Genomic DNA, 27794 nt, shown 5'->3' on the forward strand with positions numbered 1-27794 from the left:
GACCCCCCAGATGCTGAGGTCCAAGCCCTGCTCCCCGCGGGAGCTGATTTAGGAGGTGGGGGTCTTTAGGAGGTGGTTTGGATTCCATGCAGTCATGAGGGTGGACCCTCCAGGAGCTGCTTCCTAAAAAGAGGGGGAGACCAGAGCCCCCCTGTCTCCACCCTGGGGGATACCAAGGTCTATAGGCCAGAAGAGGACCCTCACCAGACACCAAATGGGCTGGGGCCTTGATCTTGTCTTCCCAGCCTCCAGCATTGAGGGCGATAAGCACTGCTTACTTAGGCCCCCCAGGTTGTGAATTTTTTTTTAAAGATTTATTTATTTATGCATACAAGAACTGAGGTACAGGCTAGAGGTGCAGGGGGTGAGAAGATTCACCAGAGACAGAGTGGGGAGCCGAACGGGCAGATCTACTGAAATACACTGCTGAGGGGAGCAGCGGGCGAGACAGGAGAGGTCTGCTGCGCCATGTGGGCTGCTCCCTGGCCGGGGATCGAATTCACACTGCAGTGGCTGCGGACCGCTTCATAGGTTGTGTCTTAACCCCTTGTGCCACCAGAGAGGCCCAGATTGTGATATTTTGGACAAAGACAAAGTCCTATTAATTCTGCCAAGCTTCAAAGCATTATCGCATGGCAAGTAAACAGGACTTAAAGGTGCTCATTTAGTTAGCGGGATTCCTAGATTTTTCCGATCACTCTTAGGAATATTGTTACCTATAGAATGGGAAAACTTAAAAGGTAGAAGTTAGACGGCTGCTATGTGACAAAATCTATACTGAGCCAAAAGGACAGGACATTTTTAAGGGGTAGGAAATGAGAAATGTTTTACACGATGGGGTATGAATTGATATAAAAGGAAAAAGAACCCAGGAAATAATCAAAACAGCTACCTTGTTCTTGAAAACCAAACCTACCTCAGACAGAAGCAGGATCCCCTTGGAGCTACTCTGCAATGCTCGCTTTTAAAGATTAAGTTTATTGGTTACACTTAATTTTATAAGTTATATAAAACAGCAGATAGACTTAGTCACTATTTATGATACATCCTCCAATTGTGAACTGTCACCTTTAATCTTAAAAGAGACCTCACCGGGTGAGATTCAGGTGAGAGCTTCCTCCCCGTGGGCAGAAGTCAGCAGAAGGAGGTGGTTTTGCTAATCTGTAACCAGAGGTCTCAGAGCTCAGCCATACATGTCTGGTCATGGAGTCCAAAATTGCCGAATTTGCCAGAACAGAAATTCCATAAGGAAACCAGCGATACTTTATACAGTACCTGCTGGTGTTTGCAAGGGGCTTTGTGTGTGTATGTATGCCTTTTCACCTTGAGAGACTGAACTAAGAAGACTGTGGAAGACCTTAGGAACAGAACATCTTTTCCACACTGAAGAGGCCTGGGTATTCTCCACGACTCTGCAGGCACCGTGAGGGTGATTACACTTATAAGACCGGTCGGAATGACATCATTTGGAAATAGACCAGGTTGACTTGCACTGTCACTATTCAATAGTGTCTGCCCCACAAAAAATGGCAGTTTTAGTGGAGAACAAACACTTGGGCTTCAGGACCAGACTCTGGATTCAAATCCCAGCTCCACTGCTGTTAGCTGCTGTTATTTGGTTGAATTATGCACCACCAACATCTCCTCCACCCCAGCCCCAATTCAAATCTTGAAGTCCTGAGCCCCCACACCTCAGAAGGTGGCCTTATTTGGAAACAGGGTCTTTACGGAGATAATCATGTTAAAAGGAGGTCAGGGGGTGGCCCTTAATCTAGTGTGACGGTGCCTCTCTGGGAAATCTGGGCCTGGAGACACACATGGAGAAAAGATGGTGTGAAGATGGCATCTGCCAGCAGAGAGAGGTTGGAACCAGTTCCCCCCTCCCAGCGCTTACAAGGAACAAACCACTCCTTAGACCTGGGATGCCCAGCCTCCAGAGCTGCAAGACGACACGCTGCTGTTGAGGCCGACTGCTTCCTTAGGGCTGCCCGAGAAAGCTGGCACAGCTATCCCCTTGGGAACTTAACCTCTCTGGGCCTCCGTTTTCGTCAAAACTCGGGTAATGACAGTTCCTACCCGAGCTGTGTGAGTTTAAGTGAGCGTAATGTGTGTGGGCAGTGCCTGATGCATGGTGAGTGCTCAGTAAGTTTTGGCTATCAGGGTCCCAAGTCTGGGTCATGACCCCTGCAAACTCAGATGACCCCCAAGGAACGTTGTGCAGCCACCCAGAGCAGCTGGCTGAGCTGCCCTGTTCTTCTCAAATGACTCGAGAGGGATAGGAAAGCATGAGCAGGGCCTGGAGTGCTCCCGGGGGAGAGTTTCTGAATATGATGTAAGATGCCCCCCACTGTGATGCTGGCTTCAGAGGGCATCCGTGGTCCCCAAAGCGGGAGAGAGATGGCGTTTGCAGAAAATGGGTGGTGTGATAGAATTCATTTTTCAGTCACACGGCTGCCTTCTAGTCTGGTGCCCTCTCTTGAGAAAAGCACATTTTCTATGCAAATGACCCCAAAGCTGGTATACTGACAAAAAATGGTTCTCTTTAACTTTACGATCAATTCTGCATAAAATTTTAGGAGTTTCTGCACAAAATTAGAAATGAACGCCAACTGAGTTAGTCATATAACTCCAAAAATAATCTGCAATTCGCAAGCGCTGCTGTGAAACAAAGGTGCTTGCATCTGAAAGAACTTCCACAGCTTCCATGCCCGTGAGCAACAGGCCCTCCTGCTGAACTGTCAGGCACGAGTCCCAGGGAAGACAAGGCCCAGGGAGACACACTGTGGTCTCGTGAAGGGGCCTCTAGGAGTGAGGTGAGAAGGAGCCAGCCGATGACCCCATCTTAAAAACCACCTGTTTCTTTTACGGGGCCCCCTTTCAGGAGGACTTTTTAAAAAATGGTGAGGCTGATTTACAAGAATTCATGCTTGAGGAGTCTACGATACTGTGGTAATGAAAGACAGCAGAGGCAAACTCATAAAAGTAGCTGTTACTCTAAAACAAAATGTAAGTATTCTAGCATCTGCTGAATGTAGGCCTTCCCGATATGATCACCCTACACCTGCCATACTACAGACCTATGGCTATGATGGCATCGGGGTCACTTGCACCAGTGAAAACAAGCTCTCGGCCCCCAAATGAAGGAACAAGGATTGCACAGAGAACGGACACCTAGTAGTAGCTCGATGTTCTGAATTTTCAAGAATACCCATCCAATAATGTGTGATTTGTTTTTTTAAAAAAAACAAATCCGGGCCTCCCCTGGTGGCGCAGCGGTTGAGCACTGGGTTGCAAGGCTGCCCGCAGCCTCTGCAGTGCCAGTTCGATCCCCGGCCACGGGCGAGGGTCCCACAAAAAAAACAAACAAACAAAAAAACCCCAAAAAACAAATCCTAGCAGTCTCCCCAGTCCGCTTCCCATTCTTCTCCCTGAGAGGTTTCAACGCTTTAACTGAAATCATGCTATTTATCACTGTTATGTTATCATCATGCTCTGGGGTGATGACTGATATTTTCCGCTGTCTCTGGCAGCTGGGGTTCCAACAGGATCTGCCAAGCCAACTTGAAAAAGAGATGATGGTGATGGGCATTGTGAATGTTTGCACACTCCATCACTTCTAGATTCCTCTCCCAAAGTTCATCATAAATTTGGATTTTGAGGACTTCAAAAGCAAAGACAAGCTTGGCACCCAACAGGTCGGGTGGCCCTGGCCTCAAACTTTTGTCTTCCAGAGCAAAACTCGATCTTTCAAGTAGTGCGCGACAATGTGACATTACTGGGCGCATTTTGGCTTTAATCCCGCGATCTAACAATTGTGGGAACAGACAGCACATGTTCTGTATGTTTGAAAAAATAGATGGAAAACGTTTAATGGGCTTCTTTCAACCATTGCTTCTTGTTTGCGAAGAACACTGGCTCAGGGAGAATTCAGCGAGAACTAATGTAAGTGGGTAAGTCGGAGACAGAATACGTAAATGATGTTAACGTTCTCTAGCAAATTCTACAGTTAACTTCAGCCCCATAAGCAGCCTTCTAGGTCTAGCTCTGACCTTTCCTTCCAGAAAGATCCATCAGTAGCCACTTAACAAGCACTAGTTCAATTAAATGATGGTGATGGATGGAAGGAAAAAGGGAAGGAGGGTTGAGTAGTTATTTAGAAACCTGAAAAACGAAAACTTACTTTTAAACCTTTGAAAAATTATTCTTGTTTCTAGAATGGAAACTGAAACAGACTTTCAGCAGAGGATTTTTCACACACACACACACACAAGCACACATACACACAAAGCTTTCATTAGAGTGAGGATATCCAAAATAGGGAGAGATCCCAAAATCTAGACCATTGTTTTTATTTGTAACATAGGCACATTACATATGAGAGTTCAAATGTCTTAGTGATATTCTGTTAGTTTATAGTCTGTTTGGCCAGATGAATGTACTAATAACTCAGTGGGTAAAACAGACATACTCTCTGTAAGTCTCTATGTCCTTAAGTTTAAATTTCTGCCTTTCCTGAAAAGTCTCTGTGCTGTTTCCTGTTTTTAAAAACTGTTGAAAAAACAGTACTAAGAATTTTGAAGATTAAGTAAATCAAAACTATTGCAAGGAGAGCAAACTACCCGGTATCAAAAGAGGTTTACGCATTTGAATGAATGAATGAATGAATAAAAATAATTCTGATTAGCAAAACAAAATCATTTAAACTTCAAAACTTTGGTTTTCAAATAGTAAGATATAAACAATAGACTTTTACCTTCCAGAGTTTGGAATTGTCATGAAAAGTACATTTTTCAGACATAACTCAAGCAGGGCTAAGTTTCTAAAGCCTTGTTCTCACGGGCTGGACAGGCTGGTGCACTGGCCAGCATGGGTCTGGCTCAGCTGTCCCCTGGGGACCCACACACACATGTGAACTAAGATGTGTTGCTGTGTTGTGCTGTGCAAAAGCTAATGGATGCAGCCAAGAGTGTATATTTACTAAGATTTCTCCTAGGTCAAATGAAAATATGCCAACCATTGGTTTTTAAAGCAAGCCTCATGTCAACCTGGGCTGAGTCTAAACCAAGTTGGCAAAACGATGGTTCCAGAGTGTTTTCCTTGATGTTGCTGTCACAGGCATGTGGATTAAAATGTGCACACGCAGATGCCAACATTTATGGAAACAGAGATATCACGTAGAACTGAATTCCAGCATCTCTTGAAAATTTAGAAAATTTGAGCACTCGGGCTAGGTTCTACATGGTTGTTTTTCTAGGGGGGAGGGCAATATACTGGGACTGACTGGTGAGCTGCCTCTCTCGAGATGGGGAATTAATTCTTGGGCTTCTCACCAACCTGCTTCTGGCATTGGAAATATCGAGCTGCAGGCTATGTCTTCTTTTTATAATAAAGAGAAAAGGAAACACTGGTTTGATTTTTCTTTTAAAAAGAGATCTTCACTAATTTATCAACTATCATATTTTTAAAAGCCAACCAGACATGCCACAGCATGCAAGCCAGGGTTAGTCCTGACACGACGCTCTGTCCCTGCTCCCTCGGGACCAACATTCTCCCACAGGCTCCCAGGAATGGTTATGTTGATGGGTTTAAAGAAGGTAGAGCTGCAACGGCTGGATGGCATCTTGGTAGTCTTTGCCAGAATTCTCCATGATCCTGACTGAATTTCTTTTTCTCGGTGCCAATTAAAAAAGTATCACAGCGGAAGAAGGCAAGTTATTTTTGAAGCAACACAGGTGCTTCATTTCTGACCAGAGCACTAAGACAAACTTCTGGTTGGTTCTGGTCAAGAACTGGTTTCTGTCCTATCTTAAGCATGGGAGAACTGTGCATTTGAGCCCCAGTGCCGCGAGCAGCCGGCATTTGGAAAGTTCTAGCTCCGGTTACCTGGGAAACACGTGGTCAGGTGCTCCATCAGCGCCTCCTGGGTGACAGGCTTTCTCGCCGAGTTCATTGCTGAGATGGCCAAGCACAGGATCTCCCCGAGTGGAATAAACTGGGACTGACTGATGGGAGACATACTGATGGGTGATACATCACCTGCCGAAAGACAATTTCCAAGTAAGCAGCTCATTAAAAGACGCAGCCATCGGTCTCACACACCTTCAGGCATGCGCACCCCGCCCCACCCTCACCACATCCCCATGAGGAAGGCAACACCCCGACGTCAGTCACTGTGGGGCCAAGTCCCCTCGGTGGAAAGACGCCCCAGTGATGCCCAAAAGGCTTGTAACCACGCGGCTTTCGAAAATGGTTTCTGTGATTATCAACTTGGCGCTGATTCATGTACTAGCGGCCACGCACCTCTGGTCAAGAGCGTTTGTGGCGGGTGAAGGGTTCCTGCTTGCAAAGGTTGGGGGCCCTTTCTGGAGATGGAAGGTAGGGCCCCTCCCTCCTCAGGCGTGCCCATGTCAGTGGAGGGACAGACGGGCAATGTCCACTCGGCGCAGAGAGCAGCCGGAGCAGGGGGCGCCGCAGCACCTTGGGGTGAAGGGGGCTGAGACAGGGCAGTGAGCCAATTTGGGGGGAGGAATCCCGAATCCAGGGCTAGAGTGGTGGGGGTGCAGTGGCGGGGAAGGGTGACGGGACCTGCTCACCAGCGATTTCTGGGGTGTAGGCAGAGGGGGACAGGTGTGCAGGGGCAGCGCGAGGGAGAGCTGAGCCCAAGCCCCTCCCTCTCCCCCAGCATGAGGCGCAGGTGCTGGAGCCGGAGCAGCAACAGAGTCCGGTGGGTTTTGGAAATAGGGGCGAGGATGCGCTGGGTGCGGGCAGGGGTGGGGACAACTGTGCTGCTGGGATGGCCTCGCCCTGCACCTGCAGGGCACTGGCGGCAGGAAGGGGGGCAGACTCCGCGGTGAGGGGCAGCTGCCCAGCACCCAGGAGGTGTTCCCTGCGCCACCTGCCTTTGCCCTGCGCTCCGGGCGTCCAGGGTGTGGTCACTGGCAAGTTATGGCCCAGGATTCCTAGAATCCCAGGGGAGGTTCCCCGGAAGGCAGGGGTGTCCCCAGCAGAGGAGAGGAAAGTTGGCTGCCGATACCTGGGTCCCCTGTTCCATACTTTGGGGTTCTGTAAGGGTTCACTTTGACAAAGGTCCCACAGAACAAGGGAGAAGCCCCGGCAGCCGAGTAGAAATACCCAGCAGCTTCAGCCTAGTCTCCCCTGGGCTCCGTCAGCCAGGCTTTCTCTCGCGATACGCGGCCACAGCTGGCTTGAACGGGGCACAGGGCAGCCTGTGGCACTCAGCAGAGCCCCCCCAGAAGATGTCTGGGTGCTCTGGGGGGCCCGGCCTCCTCAAGGACGGGGTGCTGTGTCTGGCCCCAACCCCTAATTTGTTTGGGTCTCCAGAGGCTCTGGGGAAGCGCTGGAACCCTGCTCTGGTGGGCTGGGTGAGAAGAGGCTTCATGGATGAAAGTGGGCTTTATGGAAACCACCAGGTGAACTGGGGTAAATCTAACAGGTAAAGCAGTGGGGCCTCGTGCCAAAGGCTCAACCTCTGCCCCCTCAGCCAGGCCCAGCTCAGATTAATGCTCCCCTCTCTCCTGCATCACTGGGGGCTCCGGTCCGCTCCGTGGTGGCTCTGTTCTCTGAAAGATGGGTCAGGGGAGAGTAAGTCACTCTCCAGTGGCAGGGAGGGGTGGGCGCCAGGGGGAAGGACCCACACCCAGAGCAGAAGATGGCTGGTGGAGGTGAACATCACCAGGATCCGGCAGCCAGTCTAACGTACAGCTCTGCGAGGATGAGCTGTGTAACTGACAGAGAAGTTCTCTGAGATTCTGGCTGACATTGGTTAGGGTGGATGTGGGTAGGGGACAAACGTGGATCATGGGGCTGTCAGTGGGATGTGAATTTCCCTCCCCGGCCAGTGACGGTCCATTCATACTGGTGACTCACACTTGACAGCACTTGCTTCTGTTTAGTGGATTTACATCTTAAGAACAAAAAACCTGTTGTGCCCTTAATTTCAACAGCATCTTATCCTAAAGCCTCATGTGTAGAATATGAGCTAGTGGTGGTGGCAGGAAGCAGGAGAGGTGGGAGTTTGAAGTTTCATTGGTTCCACTGTCCCCCTCCATAGTATCCCTGTAGCTCGGCCACAGTCCCGTGTTCCCTCTGTCCCTCTCCTCGACAGCAGAGGACCAAGGGCTTTGAGGCTAGGCTACTCAAGTTGACCTCGAAGTCACCTGGAATGAATTGAAAACTCGGATGGCTAGGAATGTGGAGGGAGCTGGCAGTAGGAGACAAATATTTCAGGGGCTCTGGACTTGGGATCCACTGGGGAGGCTCACACCTTCTAAAATCTGTCTATTGTAATTAAGAATTTACCAGAAGTCTGAAGATACACCAACACTAAATATGAGTCTTTAGAGCTGCAGATGTGACTATTTTCTACCTTTGTACAAGTCACAAGAGGTCATTGGTAAAAAACAAGCGACCATCAGCAAAATTAACTACTTTAGTGTAGGTCACGCCCGTCCTTTTGTTTTCAGCTGAAATTGTTTCGTTTCACTACCATCTACTAAGTTAATTTCTTTCCATTCATTGCAGCTAAGAAAGAAGAGGCAGCAGCTGTAAGTCTGAATTGCATTTGCTTAAAAAGAGAAAAACTCAGTGTCACTGTAATAATGAATCTGTGCAATAACTTTTAACCCAGGATATGGAATGAAATGGAATTCCCACGCGCTAAGTGGCGATCGCCGCATTATCTCATTTTTATATTGCACTGTCATCAATTATTGTCGCCTCCCTGCCACTCCCCGGTCCCATCGGCAATCCAGTCTACTCCACACCCAAGCTTGCTGGATGTTTCCCTCCAGCTCTCCCCTTCTACCAGCCACCATCACGCTCCCGGGCCCCATGGAATGGCTTCATGGTTCTGGGCTTGCCCCGCTGCCCCCCACCACACCCTCACCAGAGCAGGCAGGTTTTCTTAGAAAAACATAAAACATGCCCTTTCCCTGCACAAAGTCCTACTGGGACTACCGACTGCAGCTGGAAGGAGACCCCAGCAATCTCAGGTCTGAGCCCATACACCCACCTCTGGGACTATACCCCTGTAGGGTAGGGAAAAATGTCAGGCTTTTATATAGATGATGGATAGATGATGGATCCTTGCGGTCCTGAATGCATGCCTGATGGCGGGCACCTGGAGTAGGGTGTGGGCATAGGTAGATGGGATTCACCTGGGCTGAGACCGTGCTTTTAAGCGCAGCATCAAGGAGATGCCAGCAAAAGCCAAAAGAGAAGCCGAGAGAGAAGCAAGAGAAGCAGAAGCTGAGAGAAAGCCAGAAAGCCCAGAGTGAAGACCTGCTGGGGGCTGGGAGGCCTGCCAGCCTCCCGGCCCCCCAGCACCCCTGCCTGCCATATGCCCGGTGAACCCCAATAAAAGACCTGCAAAACCCCTGAGGGCTCCAGAACTCCTCCCTTACCCCATCTGCATGGGATCCTAGAAACCCTGCTCAGTGGCCATTCCTGCCCCTATACCCCCCAGCCATCCTCTCCTCCTACATGCCCACAACCTGCTATTCTTTGAATACACCAAGCTTTTTCTCAGCTCAGGGCCTTTGAATTGTCTCACCCTGCCATGATGCTCCCCACACAGGCCTCCATGGGGCAAACTTCTTTTATAGGGTTCCATTTACAGGGAGCCCTTCCCTGACCACCTAATCCAACATGGTTTGGGGAGGCACTCTCTCTCTCTCTCTCACCCCCGGTGCCCAGAACAATGCAGGACTTACCTAGATACCCAACAGATGTGTGCTGAGCAAAAGGACATTCACTTACAACATTAATATCTAAGGAGTTTCTCAAGGTATTTTAAAAGGCTGTGATTTCATTCCTATTTTTTGCTAAGTAATTGCAAAACAAACCAAAAAATTAACGAGACCAAATTTATTTAACCAGGCAATTTCTAAGACTCCCTCTATGAACTTCATGAATGATCCCCCAAACATAGCAGTTATCACAGAAAAATAATTATATATCAAGTGAGGTCTAACGTGTGCATTTAAGATCATTATTAAAGGAGTGCTGTGGGTAGCGCTCAACACTGCATACACGAGTCAAATTTACCATGATTTTCTGTGGCTGTCCTATCAGGGCTGCTTAACAAGCCAACTACTCACTCTTGAAATACGCTGCTCAACATTCTTCCAACAACTGGACCGCATTTATGGTCTAAGAAGAACACTGGGAATGTAAGAACTGCTAAAATACTGCTGGTCACCATAATCTACAGAAACTACCACAGTTTGCACAACTATGATTTGCAACTGTATAATTTGGGGGATGGCATTTTCTGTCTTCAGAATTAGTTGTAAGCACATTCAGAAAGCCCACTCTGCTAAAAGCTCATCGCTACTTTGTGGCCTACAAATTCTCTCTAAACTGCTATAATTCTGTCCCACTGTTCCAAAAAGAAGGGGTAAAGAGATTTTATTTCAGCTTTATCTTCTTACAAACATCTACTGAAGTGCAGTCCTCACAGATTATGGTCAAGCCCGTGGTGATCCAGATAAACCAAGAACAGCGCCTTGTACAGAGTAAGCAGGCAGTAAACTTCTAAGTGCATTTAAAGTGGGAGAACACATGAAAATAATACACGGTATGTAAACTTCTCGATTTTAAGAACATGTGCCATTGTATTTCAAATATTTCTGTGAACATTTGGATATTGTTTTCACCACTGAGAAACATGAGGAGAAAGGTAAATTTGCCTGGTGGTGATGAGGGGAGTGGAGGATGGAGACTCCACGGAAGATGCAGAGAGAGAGAAGTGGAGAGCAGAGAGGCTGAGCCTACGGGGACGGGGCATTCAGCACAGCTGGGGCAGGCTGGTGTGAGGAGGCCAAGACAAGGGAGACGAGGAAGAGATGCATCCTGGTTGACCAGGGGCTCAGATCTCATTCTTGATATTGATTGAGAACCACTGCATGTGTTTGTACAGTCTCACAGGACATTATTTGTGTTAGAAAATCCCTCCTGTGCCATACTCACATCTTTTAGGGAGTTTTACTGTCATCCCTCATAAGCCAAGGCTGGGGAGGACAGAGAACTTTAAAAGTTAAAGACTGAAAATAAATGGCCTTCATATAGGACAGTGCTTTATTACAGTCCTTTTTGGGGGGACCAAGGCAAGTGATGAGGAGGACCCAGAAGGACAGGCAGAAGCCATGGATATATCGACTCTTCCTGTCTACAACACCTTCTTCTCAGAGAGACCTTTATCACACACACACATTTACCATTTAAGTCCTTTATTTGTTTTCCTTCCAACTTTTGGTCAATTCCTTTTGCTGGAATTATTTCTCAAAAATTCTCACATAATTCTCTTTTCAAAAGAAATAGTTGAGGGTCTATTTTATACCCAATAACTTCAAAGGTCTTGAGTTCCCAAATGGTTCCTATCTTGGTTCTATTTGTGGGCCCCCAAAAAGGACTGGGGCCTCCCTGGTGGCGCAGGCAGTTGAGCGCTGCACTGTGAAGCTGTCTGCAGCCTCTGCAGAGCGGGTTCAATCCCAGCTGGCTGGCAAGAAGGCCACATGGCGCAGCAGACCTCTCCTGTCCCACCCGCTGCTCCCCTCAGCAGTGTATTTTGTCAGTCTGCCTGTTCTGTTCCCCACTCTGTCTCTGGTGAATCCTCTCACCCTCCCGCACATCTGGCCTGTACCCCCAGTTCTTGTATAAATAAATAAATCTTTAAAAAAAAATCAAAAGAAATAGTTGAGGGTCTATTTTATACCCAATACCTTCAAGGGTCTTGAATTCCCAAATGGTTCCTATCTTGGTTCTATTTGTGGCCCCCCAAAAAGGAAGGTAATAAAGCACTGTCCTATATGAAGGCCACTGATTTTCAGTCATTAACTTAGGTTCTCTGTCCTCCCCAGCCTTGGCCTACGAGGGACGATGATAAAATTCCCTCAGAAGATGTGACTTTTGTGACAATCTACATTCATCCTTCCCAGATGCCAGCAGGAGCTTTCCAAAGACGCCTGCCAGCAAAACGAACATAAATCTGTTTTCTTTCATCTTAAAGTACCCATTTTCATACAAGTGCCCGAGAAGAGGAAAGCCAGCATGTCCTTTGGCTAAGTCACAGCATCAACTACAACCTTGAAAGTACCCTCAAGCCCTTCTTCTGTCTTCGCCTTCTTTAAATAAGTCTGTGTTTTTCAAACACCACATTCCCCTTGAATGATCCTGTTTGCCCGCTTATTTTCAAATATGACTTTTTACTGTAAATGTCAATTTAATCTGGACTCTGGGTTGAAGAGTTTACCTCTGCCCCTATTTGATTCTGTAACCAAAGCAACCAACTTACAAATGCAGTTCTGAAACTCTACTAATTTGTAATTGGGAAATTTCCAATACAAAAAAAATGTATGCACAAGATATTTTGATAAGTGCTCAGACTCTTATCACAAAATACAATTACCCAAACTGTGTCTGTGTCCTCATCTGTAAAATGAGGGTTTGGATGAAATGGTTTCAAAGATTCCTTCAGGCTCTCAAATTGTATGATTCTACATCAACACAGCAGAATTCTGGCATAAAAGCATGATAAAGGATTCGTGCCTAGCTCCACTTCCAACTTGCTGGAGAAACTACTTTAATTCTCATCTGATCTGAAAGAGCAGACTTTAATTCAAAAAGAATAGCAAAATGTATTGGCTATTAATTTTCTTCCCTGATAATAAAGGCTTCAGAATTTACTCTAATTGAGAGTCTCGCTCAGCTTTGTTACTCAGGACTAAAGTATGCCTATTTTTGTTCTCTGTTCTGCCAAAATTAACACGAATGTTAACATTATAGATGCCAATAAAATTACCACATGCAGTAGATACTGTGACTCATAAAAATGGTTCAACATGCCTGTAAAATGTACAGTGGGCACAGCGACAATACAACCATTCCTTTCAACCAACTAGTCGTGGACCACTCACACGCCAAGTTTTATCTGAAAAGCCCCCAGACTTGGGGAAACCAGAAGGTCTCTGAGGTTAAGGAACTACTACTGCTCTGGTGCAGGGCATCAGGCAAATCTTATGTTTCACAATTTAGTGCAATTTATTAACCTCAATTTTATGTATAAGTGCTGTTTGGTTCTTTCACAGAGAGTTGCTATAATGCTTTTTCAAAAGTTGTTCTTTAGAAAACACAATCCCCTTCCGCTACAGCCTCTTGCAGAGAGCGAAGCCCTTACAGGAGAGTGGAACTTGCAGCTCCGATTAACCCCCACACGGCTACATTTTAAGCAGCTTTCCTTTGAAACCAAATTACTATACTTGACTTTCAAATATTTGCATCTGAAATTTAAAAGAAAACTGGCATTGAAAAAGGCACACTTACCAGTTGACTATATGTTTCGTTTAAATGCCACTGATTTCAGAAAAGCAAGGCTGAGCCCTCGTGACAATAGTTGATGAGAGGAAATTAGATGGAAGAAAAAGGAATTTTACTTTTCAAAATTCTCTAACCACTCTTCTACAGTTTCCTAGTGCTTTATTTCAACAGTTGATGGAGATCTAAAAGAAAGTTCAATTCCTAAGTTATTCGAATAAATTGTTTTTGTTCAAAAGAGAACATAAATAAGAGGCTCCCACTAATAAAGTTGGTGGTGTCCTTCAGCTGTGACTCACTAGAAAGTTTCTACAATGAGAATAGAGTCCAGCAGCAGCCAGGGTGGCCATGGCACACACAATGGGTGACCATCCACCTTACACCCGCATCTTTCTACTGATCAACCTATGTAATATAGAGATGCAGCTGAGTGAAATGATAAACCAATTGGTTCAATGGCTTATACAAAACACTCATCAGCTTCCCTGGTCCTCAAGCTTTCATTAGTCATATGAACCTTCACTCTCGTTACTGAGATGTAACAACTGATGAATAATGGGCATAAAATAAGCCAGAAAGGGTGGAGAACCAGGCAGCAAAGGGCAATCAATGGACAGTGATGAGTGAGCACTCCCTAGCCAGAAGCTGTCTTCACCCTCGCCAACGATGAGCACTGACTGCTTCCCTAATCATGAACAGCCAATACGTTTGGGTCATTCTGCTATTTGCAATACAGATGCAGGAGAAAAGTTAGGTTGGGAAGAATGAGCTATCAGGCCAATTCTGTGCTTCAGTAATTCAAACCATAGCTATGGCTCCACATAATCACCCAAGTGCGATATATGTTTAGCATGATGGAATAAAACCTAGCAGCGAGCTGATCGTAGCGCAGGCATGCCACTGTTTGTTGAATAAACAGACAGCACACATATCGACAAGGCAGGTAGCCAAGTTGTTTCCATTACTAGCTGCCACCTTGCTCTCCAGTTCTTCAACAAGACTAAGCAAAAGTCATTTACCACCAGGGATAAAATAATTATGAAATACCAGTTCTGGTTGACAACAATGAACGAGATCTCTCAGGTGTCATGCAATCTGTAAGACACCTGGGAAGCAGGGTCTGTCCTATGTAATAGTGTCTTCTGTTTCTTTATTTTAAGTGTGTCACACAGGACAGAATCTAAACATGAAGTCATCATGTGCTTATCTTCCATCTCACTCTATCAGAACCCAGCCTAACAGCTGCTGCAATTTCTGTCCATGGTATTTCTCAGCTTTACTTGAATGCATCTATCTCAGATCTCCAGGATCATTCTCTTCCACCCTTCCTGAGTTAGAATCACCAAAGCTGTTTCTCAACCTTTGAATTCTTTGCTTTTATCAGTTTAGGTATCACAGCGCGACTGTGACCGGTTTCTACACAGTACACTGGGAAGAGACCAAGAAGCCCTAATTAAATACAATCCAAATATGCATGTGCTGACAGTCCCCAAATTACAACAAAATCACACCAAAGGGCGGCTCCCAACTCTCCAGCAACAGAACACCGCCGCCCCTTCCAACTTCCACAGAGGCTGCTACGAAAGAATTGCCCAAGACTTTAGAGAGATCGTGAACACAGGGACCAGAATATACCCACAAACTCCCACTCACCATCCCCGATCCCACATTCTCTCCGAGGTTGGGCATGACGTCAAGCTGTAAAGGTCTGGCCTTCATAGTCAGAAATTTAGCTTCAGAGTCTGGTTATGCTCTTCTCTAGTCATGCCATTTGGGGCAAATTATTTAGTTTTTGGAGTCTCCATTTCTTCTTTTTTTAAAAAAAGATTTATTTATTTATGCATACAAGAGCTGGGGTACAGGCTAGAGGTGCGGGGGGTGAGAGGATTCACCAGAGACAGTGGGGAGCAGAACAGGCAAACCTACTGAAATACACTGCTGAGGGGAGCAGCAGGCAAGACAGGAGAGGTCTGCTGCGCCATGTGGGTAGCTCCCTGGCCAAGAATCAAACTCGTGCTACAGAGGCTGCGGATAGCTCCATTGTGCTGACACTTAACCCCTTGTGCCACCAGGGAGGCCCCTCCATTTCTTCTTTTGCACAGCGCACATAGTGATGCTGACCTCGTTGAGACATTGAGGGGATTAAATGTGATAATGGGTGTTGAATGCCTTTGACTGTCTCCGACAGTCAAAATAATAAATATTTAAGAAATACTGTGAAAAAGATCTTCCCCCAAGCAGATGTAAATGTACTCCACTTATTCTTTTTATAATGCTTACATTTCTACCAATAGGAAGATTGTTTGGTCCTGAAGAGAAGACCTTTTAAAAACTAGCAGACACCCGTGGGACAGCTAGGAGGGCCAGGGTCTTCCTTACAAGAGCAGGAAGCAATTCAACTGGATTGTTTTCTTCCTGTTACTTAGTTGGCAATGCACACACTGAGAGTCTGGAATATTCTGGTGGGGGAAGGGCAGCATAGTTAAAATGTATAGTCCCCAAATTACAACATACAGCATTTGGATCCATCAGTGGGCCGGGAGAGAATAGCCTGAAGGTCCATGGGGCTTCGAGGAGAGGGCATGAGCTGGCAAGCAGCATGCAGACAGACGCCAAAGAAAACGGGCCCATTTCACACTTCCGCCAGTCTTTTACCTAAGAAAGGGATGGTAAACCTCTCGCTTAACTAAGGACTCTTAGCACTAAATGGCAGCGATACCAGGAATGTACGAATTCCCTTTGGAACCTGGGATGGATCTCTTAAGGAAAATGTCCTATAGGAGTGGAGAAAGTAAATGCCGCACAAACTCACAGAGTTTAGCCTCCTCCTTACTTAAGGATGGCTTGTCCGGGGGTGTCACTCTTCCTCATCAAGAAAGCCATAACCACAGCCTTAGTTAAGGGCTTCACTGTCACTTTGTCCTTAACAACCCTCTGCAGGCAGAGCAAGGCATGGCCTATAACCCCAAGGTCAAGACAACCATTCTAAAGATCATCGTGTAACTCCTGCCTCACCCAGCATTCACTACCCTGGGGAGACTCCCCAGACAGATCATTCTCACCCTTTATGACAAATGAACACTCTCATAAATTGTCTCTGTATTTCTTTTTCCTTCATGAGACATCTTCCTAGATATTTTTTCTTTTTTTTAATCCTTTACTCTTTATCATTTTATTTATAGATGTTTTACATTATGGGGACTACACCTGTTGGGGGGGATTGTCTCTCTTTTTAATTAACTATCTGGCAAGTAGTTTCCATATATAGGGAAATGCGTGGCATAAATCTTGATTCCCGCCTTCAGTGAGCTAATAATTCAGGTGGGGAAATATGATATAAATGTGTGAAAATATAAGCAATTATAAAATATTCAAATTACTCCTTAAAATATCCTTGAAGAGACAGAACAATACCTAAGTGAGTAACAAATTCACTCCATAAGAGGAATTTATGAATTTATAATCTCTCTATATCCACATAAGTATGTACGTATGTGTCTAAGTAGAGAGGTATAGATAATAGATAAATGATGGATAAATATAGATAGATAACAGCTAGATAGATAGATAGATAGATAGATAGATAGATAGATAGATAGATAATAGAGAGCTAGATAGGTGAGCAGACCTCTCCTGTCACACCCACTGCTCCCCTCAGCAGTGTATTTTGTCAGTCTGCCTGTTCTGTTCCCTGCTTGGTCTCTGGTGAATCCTCTCACCCTTCCACACCTCTGGCCTGTACCCTGGTTCTTGTATAAATAAATAAATAAATCTTTTTAAAAAATAGATTGCTAGATAGACAGACAGACAGAGACAGGTTTTTTAACAGAACTAAGAAATGACCTGTTGGAAGAACCAGAGAAAATTTTGAGACTTTGAAGAGGGTCTTTAAGGATGAGAAGACTTGTGGGGGTGAGGGGGGCATTATATAATTGTAGTCTCAGAACACTATGCTTGTGCTTTCCCGGACCAAACATCATTTAAAATGGACTCAACACCCTCAAATTTGCATTACAGATGCACAAAGGAAAGACATCTTTTTGATCATGACAAAAAGAAACAAACTTTTTTTTCCTTTGGTGGAGAGTGAGCTAGGGGGATGGAGATGAGAGCAGAGCGGGGCGTCTAGCAGAGTCTACACTATTTCAAAATGGTCTAATTATTATTACAAATGACATGTGGGATTTAACACTCTCCAAAATATCTTTAGTAAAATGGTACTTGAGTTATCAATTTGATGAGGTGGTAAATCCATGCTTTCAGATTTGCCAAGTTTCACTTCGGAAATGCAGCATGTAATGGGCTTTGGAGGACCAAATTTTACCATCTCACTATTTAAAAAAAAAAAAACCATCAGCGTTTGTGTGAGCAGCCCACGGATGTTGTAAGAAAACAGCCTTGTAATGATGCGCGTCCTCCAGCAGAGTATGATAAATACGCCTGCTTCCTCCGTACTCTATAGCAGCCTCAACACGACGCTAGTGTTGGAAATGGCCCCTGAGCATATAAGTCAGGCTTTCTTGGATTTCAGGACACTCACGTAGGTTAACATGGCAACGAACACACAAAATTTCAGGGACTGTATCAATTGAGAAGGAAATATTTCAAATGCTTCCATCAGAGGAGTGAAAGCTGCTGGAAGTCTGGAGCAGTTGAATTATTTCTCTCGTGAATCCTAAGCTGTGGGAGGTTTCAGCGCTGATGTGACACTCTGGGGTGACCGAGGCTGGCAGGTCTCCAGGTGGGCACCAGCTAGGTCTCTTGGGCTGCCTACGGCTGAGGCTGCGGGAGGATCCGAACACGATCACCTTCACAGGACAGCGCCCCCTTCCCGACAGGGTGGCAGACATTTGAGCATATTTCTTTGCATATAACAAGTCTTGAAAGAAAAGCAGGGGAACCTACCTGACCCTTTCTGGACTGGCTCCATCCCCCACGCAGCTTTGATGCTAAAACCTGGTGCATGCTAGGGGGCTGCATCCAGGCGCAAGAAGGAGCCAGTAACAGAAATGGACGTCCTAGAATCTGGAATAAGAAGAAAGAGTAAACTTTCGAGTCATCATCCAGAATGAGCATTTCAGACTGGCTACTGAGGGCACGTGGCACCCAACAGGCATCTGGTACGTTACCTGGGCAGATCTACCTAAAAAAAAAAAAAATCAGTTCAGACCTCTCAGCTCTTCTGACAATTCAGGGCTTGAGGTCCTGGTACAAGTTCGATTCAAAGGCTGCCAAAATCACCTTAAAAAGGCTCTTTCAATGTACTTGCTGGTAATGACTTGGTGGGGGTGGGGGATCTTTATATCCTATTTGCATGGAACAGCTGGACCCCTGTCCCCCTGTCCCACGCCTGTCCCCTCCATCACGGCCACTAGCACTGAGCCAGCATCCCGCTGCAGTGCCTTGGGAATCTGCAGTGTCACCGGCTTCTGCCTTGTTCTCTGCAAAGTGAAGTCATAGGGACGGATCAGCCAACCTGACTTCTCACTCCCTGCCCAGAATCCTTTGTGAGCTGAAATGAGTCATCGCGCCAGGAAAAGCTACAGCCTCCGTCTGTCTGTGCAGCTCCTTTGTCTGTGCAGTGTGGAGATGCACCCCGATCCCCGGGGCTACCGACACAGCCCTCTCTCGGGGAGCCCCAGTCCCCTGGGCATGCATTAGCACCGACTCCTATTTTTTTTCAGCCATTAAAACAGGAAAAAGGGCACATACCTCCAGCCGCTTGAAGGAAGAGAAACACACACTGAAATGGACCTCACGTCATATACTCACCGTCATTATCAACCTGACACATTCTCTCTCTGCTTTTTGTTTTTGTTTTTGTTTTTAAGGCTGGCTTTTCATTGTGATGAAGGACGAAGCTCCCTCCTGTGTAACAGGCGGCTCTACTGCACACTGGATCAAAGTTTAGCTGCAGTGAGCAATTTGTCATAAATTCCCGGTGCCCGGCAAGTCGCGGCAAGCCTGGGGCTCATCCCGGACACATCCCCGGCAGGCTTGCAGCAAAGGCAAGCGCCCGCCCATCCATCCGCCAGCGCAGCTTCTGCTGCTGGTGATTAAGGCGGCGTCAGGAATGAGGTCACTGTGTCAGGAACTCACCCTCAGCGTGACAGCTCCTGAGCTGCTGCCGCTGCCTCTTTAGCTTTTTTTTTTTTTTTCCTTTTCATTTCTGCATCTGAGATCGGTAAGGCAAAAAAAATCAATGACATAGCTGGGTAAACATGTCCCTTTCTCCGCACCGTCTGCCCTGGGTCTCACACTCACCCCCAGGCTGCAGAACTCATGCACACATGTGTGCACCTCTTGATGTCCATGCACATGCATGTGCACACGCGCACACCCCAGGGAGCTTGTTTCAGCTGAGCCATCAGCCCGTGATGCGTCTCTATTTCCAGTACAAGCAGCAACACGTCAACCTCTCACAAGGCCAAAGGCTGGGAACAGCGCGATCACGTTAAACCAGTGAAAGATGGAGTCCGAGACGACAGGATGGAGCAAGAAATAAGGGCGCTGCATGAGTGGCAACACTGCCCACACCCCCAGCTCAGAGGCGCTCCAAGACAGGCTCCTCCCGCTGTCTCCACTGAGGAGTATCCCCCACTCAGACGGCATGGGCTGGGGAGCAGGGCGGTCTGCACAGCCAGCGCTCCCACGCCTCTCCTCGAATGCAGAGGTGAAGACAGTGGCACTCAGAGCGGGCAGCACCCAGGGCTGGGAAAAAGCACAGGAATGTAACGGAGCCCTCGGTGAGACCATCCGAGAGGCTGAGTCAGGGGACCCCAGGGCTCAAACACCTTCCTCCCTCACCTGGCTGGAATCACATCCTTTCTTGACTCAGTGATGTAGCCTCTTGGAGTGCCACAGGCCTCAGCCAAGCAGGGGTGCTCCCCTGAGCAAAGGCGTTCCCTCCCCCAGTTTCACCCAATTGGTATCTTCTGTTACCCCATATACAGTGATTCCCCTTCTGCCCCCGGGAACCTGAGAAAGAAGTAAAACTCATCCAATATCAACACATAATCACCCAGCTTTACCTTCCAAGCCATTTCCTCCCTAGCCACCCGCAGTGGTGAGCACACTCAGACATTTAGATGGTGAAAGATCCATACCTCGTTCGTGCATTGCTAAGGAGAACTTCTTCAGCTCCTTCAACCACCTGACACTCTCCCCATCTTGCACCCTCTGATTCTGCTCCTTGGTGCCTACTTGGGACACCCCCGGCTGGGGGCTCCCTACAGCCCAGCCCATCTCCCTAGTTCCGCTTCTAATTTACATGGTTTAAGATCAAGGTGAGTTTCTGGCTATTGTGTCACACTGTCGACCCCCAGAGAATGTTCTCACATGGCTGCCATTTAGTCAAGTCACATGCACCTGTAAGAAAAATCTCAACTTGCAGAGAAACGGTACAGCCTCAACCTTCCCTCCAGCGTGGTGCCTGAGCTCCTGTTCGCTAACCCTTGCAGGGTGATGCCCGTCCCCTAGAACTGGGCCCGTGGCCGCTGCAAGGTCTCCTACCCGAGCTGCTCACCTCTCACCAGCCACAAACCCACCTAAGTCCACCCAAGTCAGCCGATCCTGCTGGGTTCAGTTAGGGCCAGCAAGAATGAGTCTCTGAATGCAGACATCTAACTAATAAGTGTGTGAAAAAGTAAGAGGTGAATAGAGATTTCTCAGAGATTTCTCAGAAATTAAGGAGGCTCCGTGGAAGCTTTGGGTCACTGGACCGCCCTCGACAGCTAAAAAATCAGGTTTCTTCCATGAGAGAGAAAAAGTTAAAGAAGTGAATTTTCAAAAATATGGAAAGAAAAAGGATAGAAAACTAGAAATAAAAATATATTCCAGTTTCCTTATACCCAGTCATGCTTGTTTCCATTTACATGGCAGCTTATTAGGCCCACATAGAGAAACTCATCTAAGCACTGTAAGGACCAGTGCGGTAAGACTTTATTTTCTCTGTTTTAAAAAGAGATCAATGGCAGAGACAGGATTTGAACCTGGAGCAAGAGGCTCCAGCCTCTGCGCTTTCCATGACCACAGACACTGCTTCTCAGTTTTTATAATAAAACCACCACTGGAAACAAAATTTTACCCCAAAATCCAATACCTTAGTGTCTTTGGGTTTTTTTTTAAGATTTATTTTTATTTATGTATGCCTACAAGAACTGGGGTGTAGGCCAGAGATGTGGGGGGAGGGAGAGTGAGAAGGTTGACCAGAGACAGAGTGGGGAGCAGAACAGGCGGATCTACTGAAACACACTGCTGAGGGGAGCAGCAGGCAAGGCAGGAGAGGTCTGCGCCATGTGGACAGCTCCCTGGCCGGGGATCGAACTCGTGCTACAGTGGCTGGTGATCGCTTGATAGCGTTGACTTAACCGCTGTGCAACCAGGGAGGCCCTATACCTTAATTCTTACATTAAATGGGAGCTAATTAATTTCTTCAGCACACGAGGCCAGTGAGGCCAAGTCACAGGTTAGGTAACTTTCCTAAGAGCTGTCTTGGCCCGGCCCTTAAGTGCTAATACACGGCCTTGGCCTCCACCTGCAGACTCTTACTAATAGCCACGCAGAGTGTAATGGGCCCAAACCCATTACATTATGGGCAGCTCGCTCTGCTGCCCTGCGCTGCTAGGTGAGCGTGATGGTGGACGCCCACGAGCTCCAGCAGGAACCAAGGTGCGGGCCCTCTGCTGTTGTAGGGGCCAGTCTCTGGGGGCAAAAGGAGCTTAGGAAGCAGCGCAGACGTCATCGGCAGCCCCTCTCCTCCCCCATGCCTCTTGCTCCTTTTAAATACCAGCTTTGGTGTTACAGGAAAGATTTACAAACATCATACAGAACATCACGGAGGTGATCTGCTCAGCTGACGCAGTGTGGGCAGCGGCTGTGCCTGGCACTCGACTGAGTCCTTGGCAGGAGATGAAACAGTCACGCTGCACAAGGTGGTAGAACAGGCGTCGATGACTAAGGGTGTACAGGCTCGAGCTCCTGCACCGGATTGAGCAGAGAAGGACAAATAACTTGAATTCTATTGAAAGTAGCTATTGGGTGCCTGCCGCGACGTCCTGCAGGGAGGGCGGGAAGGGGGACATGAATACAACAGTCCACAGAGCGCGGGCTGTCCTGTGCTGTGTCGCTCAGGGGTGGGGACACTTCTGAAATTGGCAGCATGTAGGACACACACCAAGATGACAGGGCCTATGCCACACCTGGGGCCAGGTGACAGTCCTGCTGGGAGCGCATCGGACCCATGCCCTGTCGAGCACCTGACGTCGCTAGGCAACACAGGACTCACATCTGTCCATGGACTCTCTCACGGATACGCGGCATGGTCGCCATCCTCAAGAAGGTCAGAATGCCCTCGAGGAGATGAGAAATCCGCACGTGAAAGCTCCAGCAGGACAAGACGGTCTCTGTCAGCGGGAAGAGCAGGCAGCGGGTGCCCCTAAGAATCCAGGAGAAAAGAACCTGGGCTGAAGCAGCCAGGCGGCTGGAGAAACGCCGCCGGGTCCCAGAATCAGGGCGGGAGAGCAGAGCGGGCAGGACACACGTTAGAGCATAAACTCCACAAGTTTGCACACCTGTTCACACATGTGCTCCCTGAGAGCACCAGTGCCTGACCCGGAAAGAGGAAGAAAGCCAAGGTGGGAGGGAAGTGGGGGACCACAGGGGTTGGGGGCAGGTCAGATTAAGAAAAGTCTTCAGTGGATGAGATGGTCCAGCTTACATCTGCAATGAATCTCACCTGGCACTTGGCAGAGCCACTGGCAGGTCACCCCGCACACACAAGCCATGACCCCTCCACCAACCTCACTGCCCAATCAAGGATTTATAAGCTCATGAGCCAGAAGTTATGCAGATATCATCAGATGTTGCTTCTCCCGGGGAGCTCTGCCCTCCCGGCCCCATGCAGACGTCTGTGATGCCAGGACTCACCCCTTTGCAAGACTGGCCCATGGTGGAGGGGACAGTCCCGGGGCGCAGCAGTCCTGCACTGGCGCTACCCTGATCTGGTCAGCCCAGCCGAGTCACCCCACAGGCCCGGGGGCCGCCCGCGTGCAGCGGACGTCTGCATGAAGAGGGAGATGTTACAGCTCCGCTCTCGACTGTGCGTCCACGCCTGAGTCACTCCAGACAGAGAGGGACGGAAAACCATAAACACAAAGATGCCAAGAAGGCATGGCAATCCCCGGGCAGCCCCCGGAGCGGCAGGCGGGTGACCCCCAATGAAGGCAGCGGAGACAATGAAGGCAGCGGAGAAGCGTGATGTCTTCCCAGGCTGCAAAGCAGGGGCCAGAGGCCACGTGTACTGCAGAAGGGCCGGCGGCCTGCTCGGGCCGGCAGGAGCTGAGTCGGGCAGAGATAAGACTTTGAAGGGCGACAGATCGCAGGGGCAAGGCCCTGGCGTTTTTACAGAGGAGGGGGTGCCCCGAAGCCAAATGTGCAGGCGGGCGATGGAGCGTGGGGGCATCCAACAAGAAGCCGGCGCCGAGAGCAGGGAGAGGCCTTCTGGGAGAGCCTGGACAGACCCGCAGAGAACAGGCGCAGAGGGCAGCGCAGGGACGCGAGGGAGGCTCTCCCTTCCACCCGGGGCCTGGCGGGTTCCCAGCGTGGACGTGAGGGAGCCACGGGAAAGGCATCCCTCGGAGCATCACGCCCGGCCGACGCCGCTGCCCAGAATCTCTCCCAAGACCGTGTTTTGGTGACGGCTTGGCGCTGGCAACAGTGAGTGTCCAGGGTAGGGTATGAAACCAAGAAACAAAGGGAAGAGGAGAAAGCCTCAAAACAGAAATCCCTGAGCACCATTAACAGATCGGACTTTCCTGGTGGCGTGAAAGCAAGTAAAAAGGCACAAATTAAAAATTTAAGGGAAGTGGTTTCAAATCAGTGAGTTCTGAAGTCTCCGATGCCTGGAGAGCCCAGGTTTACCGAGTTAAGTGAATTTTTGATAGGATAGAAGAAACTACTCCATTTAATGTTCATCAGATGCAATACAGGCGAGGCTAGGCAACCAAGCATTTGAAAAGCAAGTACACTTGGTAGCCGCCAGTGCTGGAGAAGAGGGCCTGAACACAGAGTGGGGGCTGCAGCTATGCGTGTCACTTGCTAAAATTCTCAGAAGGGGCCTCCCTGGTGGCACAAAGACGCAACTTATGACGCAATCCGCAGCTGCTGCATCACGAGTTCGATCCCCGGCCGGCCAGGGAGCTACCCACATGGCACAGCAGCCCTCTCCTGTCTCGCCCGCTGCTCCCCTCAGCAGTGCACTTCAGTCTCTCTGCCTGTTCTGCTCCCCACTCTGTCTCTGGTGAATCCTCTCACCCCCCCCCAACACCTCTGGCCTGTACCCCAGTTCATGTATGCATAAATAAATACATCTTAAAAAAATAAAATTCTCAAAATCCCTTGGATCAGATCAATTCTCACAGGATTAAGAACAGAAAAAATGGCATTTTAGAATGAAGGGAGAAGCTGAAAGTCATCATCAGTATGGTATGTTTGACGGAAGATAATCCTGGGCTCTCGGTGGAGGAGGTGACTTGGGCAACATTACGAAGAGCTAACAGCAGAGCAGAAGTCCACGCGCCCCCCCCTGATTCTCAGAGCGGACACCTGTTACTCCCTGATAATGCAGGTCAAGAAGATTAAACTCAAAGGCATCCCCAGGTGCACTATGGGTAAGATATTGTAAGGGTAAGATATCATAAATTAACTAGGGAGGAATCCAATTTTCTATACTATAAACGACTTTGCTGCTCTCAGTTCCTTTGATCTATGTGCAAAGAAGACAAGGGAGGAGAAGGTGAAAATAAAGTGAGAAAAACTGTGAGTTTTCAGTTAAAAAGACAGAGTCTAAATTCGATGTTTTAATATTAAACAGCAAGACAACCCTGGGAGAACGTGAAGAAGTGAAATGTTACCCTTATCCATCATAATTTTATTCCAATAGAATTTGAACTTGTTGACAGTTCGTTTCCAGCCACTGGATGAAAACAGACCCAGGTATATTTCAGACGTTTCTGCTTAGTGTTTCCCACTGCAGAGGGTCGTGATGGTGCAGTGACAGCGCTGCCGGATAAAAAGCCTAAAAATCCCGCAACAGGCAGGAAAAAAAGATTCTGTTTTAGAGTTACCCCGAAGTTCACGCAAGCTGTGTACTATACTCAAACATATTGCTTTTTGTGTTAGCAGTAAAAAAAAGCCTTTGTTTACATGGACCGCCATTTGACATTACTTTCCAGAATTTACATGTGAACGACCCTCTGGGAAGAGAATCAAGACAGTCACCCTGAGGTTAGGCACATCTGCAGCAGGGGCCCAACCCCCGCAGGCAAACCCCCCACAGGCCCAACCCCCCACAGTTGAGAAGCAATAACTAGATGTGCAAATACACCTGAAAGTGGAATTTCCCAATTAGTTTTCGAACTTCTCAGTATTTCTGTGGCTTTAAAGATATCCCATATTGAGTCCTGCAGCTCTTTGAGCTGGAATTAGTCAGAAGGTCAAGGCGCTGAGAAACTGAATTAATTTATCACTGGCTTATTTTATTATGGCCACGCTACCCTCTTTGTGGGCTGTGTTCCTCCTCTGTAAGATTGAATCAGGAAAAAAAAAAAATAATAGGAAAGTTGCACAGGCTGCCATATTTTCAAAAAGGAGACCTAACTATAGAACTAACCTCTGACCTCGACGTGCTGCCAATGAACTAGGGAATGAAACGTAAACACGCATGAAAAGAAGGTCTCACCACACTCCCCCGAATGATGAACAGGAGGGAAAAATTACTGCAAACTAAGCCCAGACGGAATGTAACGTAAAGAAATACCAAACATTTCCATCACGAAGCTGAACTTGGCTGGTCTGGGCTGCCCTTGAATTTCTTACAAGCCCCAGTAGGACCCAGGAGAAGGGCAAAGCCACTAGGCCTTCAGGAAGTTCAGAGGGACCTCCAAGGTGCCACTAAGCTGACATCTTGATATACTCCCTACGGGCCCCTAAATCCCCTCTAGCTCTGCTCCTGCTGACCAGAATTCGAACATATTTAGTAGTGGTCTGAGCACCAAAAACAGTCCAATGTCTGTTGACGTAACACATACCACCAACCATGATGTGGGCTTTTCTCTCCCCTACACGTTCGTCATTACAAACTTCTCCTTAGCCACGGACGCCTTCAGTGTCACCTCTGCACATCAGTTCACAGCCAGATTCATACAGCTTCATTAATCAAGCATGTATAGAACTAGAAAAAATCATAAAAACATGATTCTGTCTCTCCATCATGAGTGGGAGAAAGAAGTAGAATTTTTTTTCGCTATCTGGGATTATATGATTGTCGATATTCGTTCTGTCCGAGGTAGTAGCTACTGGCTACTTGTTTCAAGTGCTCCGGAGTTCATGGGCCCAGTATTCCCGCATGGGGTGAGTATATTTAGACCCTTGTCTTTGGCTCAGGGAATTCTACTGTCTGGTCTGATTAATCAATAAGCCATCACGAGAACATCAGGTACCAATCTTGCCATAATACCTAACTTACTGATCCTCATTTCAAAAGTTTACATGTAGAAAATTAGAGGTTTTTTGATGCACAAGTTCTATGAATTTTAACACATATGAAGACTTGAGTCACCACCATTCCAGCAGATATAGAACATTCTTCACCCCCAAAACCCCCTGATGCTGCCCCTTACACACCCCTACTCCCCAGAACCAACGATATGCCTTTGTCCCTATCATTTTGTCTTTTCCAGAATGTCATACAATGGAATCACGGAGAAGGGAACCTTTTGAGACTGGCTTCTTTCACAGAGCATAAAGCTACTGAAATCCCTCTATGTTGCTGCATGTCCTAGGAGTGGGGTTTCCGGGGCACGTGAAATGGGGGTATTTATTTATCTTTATAAGAAATTAACAATCCACCAGCAAAGTAGTTTCAGGAGCACTTTAATTTTTTTTTTTTTAATTTTCTACATGGTTAATCATGTCCACAAATAGTTTTACTATCCTTGTAGGCGGCTGCTTAGTTCTTTCTCTCTTGCCTTATGCCAGTGGCTGGAATCCCAGTATGATGTTGAACAGCAACGGCCAAAGTAGACATATTGCCTGTTCCCTACCTTCAGGAGAAAAAATTCAGTCTTTCTCTAATAAGTGTGATGCAGAGTTTTCTAGATGTTCCTCATCAGGTTAAGAAAGTTACTTTTTATTCCTAGATTAAAAGCTTTTATCATGAGATACATGTTGGATTTTGACAATTTTTTTTTTCTGAAAAGTCCATTGATGCGTGATTTTTCTTCCTCAGTCTTAATGGGGTGAATTACATTGATTGATTTTTAACTCTGAATTAGCCTTACATTCCAAGCCCACCTCCTGTGCCTGTCACGGCAAGCTATTCTTTTTATACATTGGTGGATTCAATTTGCTAATATTTTGTGGAGGATTTTTGCATTCGTGTTTTTAAGAGACATTGATTTGTA

The 27794-nt window shown here is 47.4% G+C and overlaps 1 protein-coding gene across 1 annotated transcript in view; it reads right to left on the minus strand.

The window, feature by feature from the left end:
• STOX2 (storkhead box 2) overlaps positions 1-27794 on the minus strand; it is a 98525-nt gene that overhangs the window by 7894 nt on the left and 62837 nt on the right. Inside the window, exon 2 of the mRNA XM_084231532.1 lies at positions 5884-6036. Coding sequence (XP_084087658.1) covers positions 5884-6036 — 153 coding nt within the window. The remainder of the gene's footprint in view (positions 1-5883; positions 6037-27794) is intronic.

This window comes from Talpa europaea, assembly GCF_964194135.1.
Source record: "Talpa europaea genome assembly, chromosome: 4".
Lineage (NCBI taxonomy): Eukaryota > Metazoa > Chordata > Mammalia > Eulipotyphla > Talpidae > Talpa > Talpa europaea.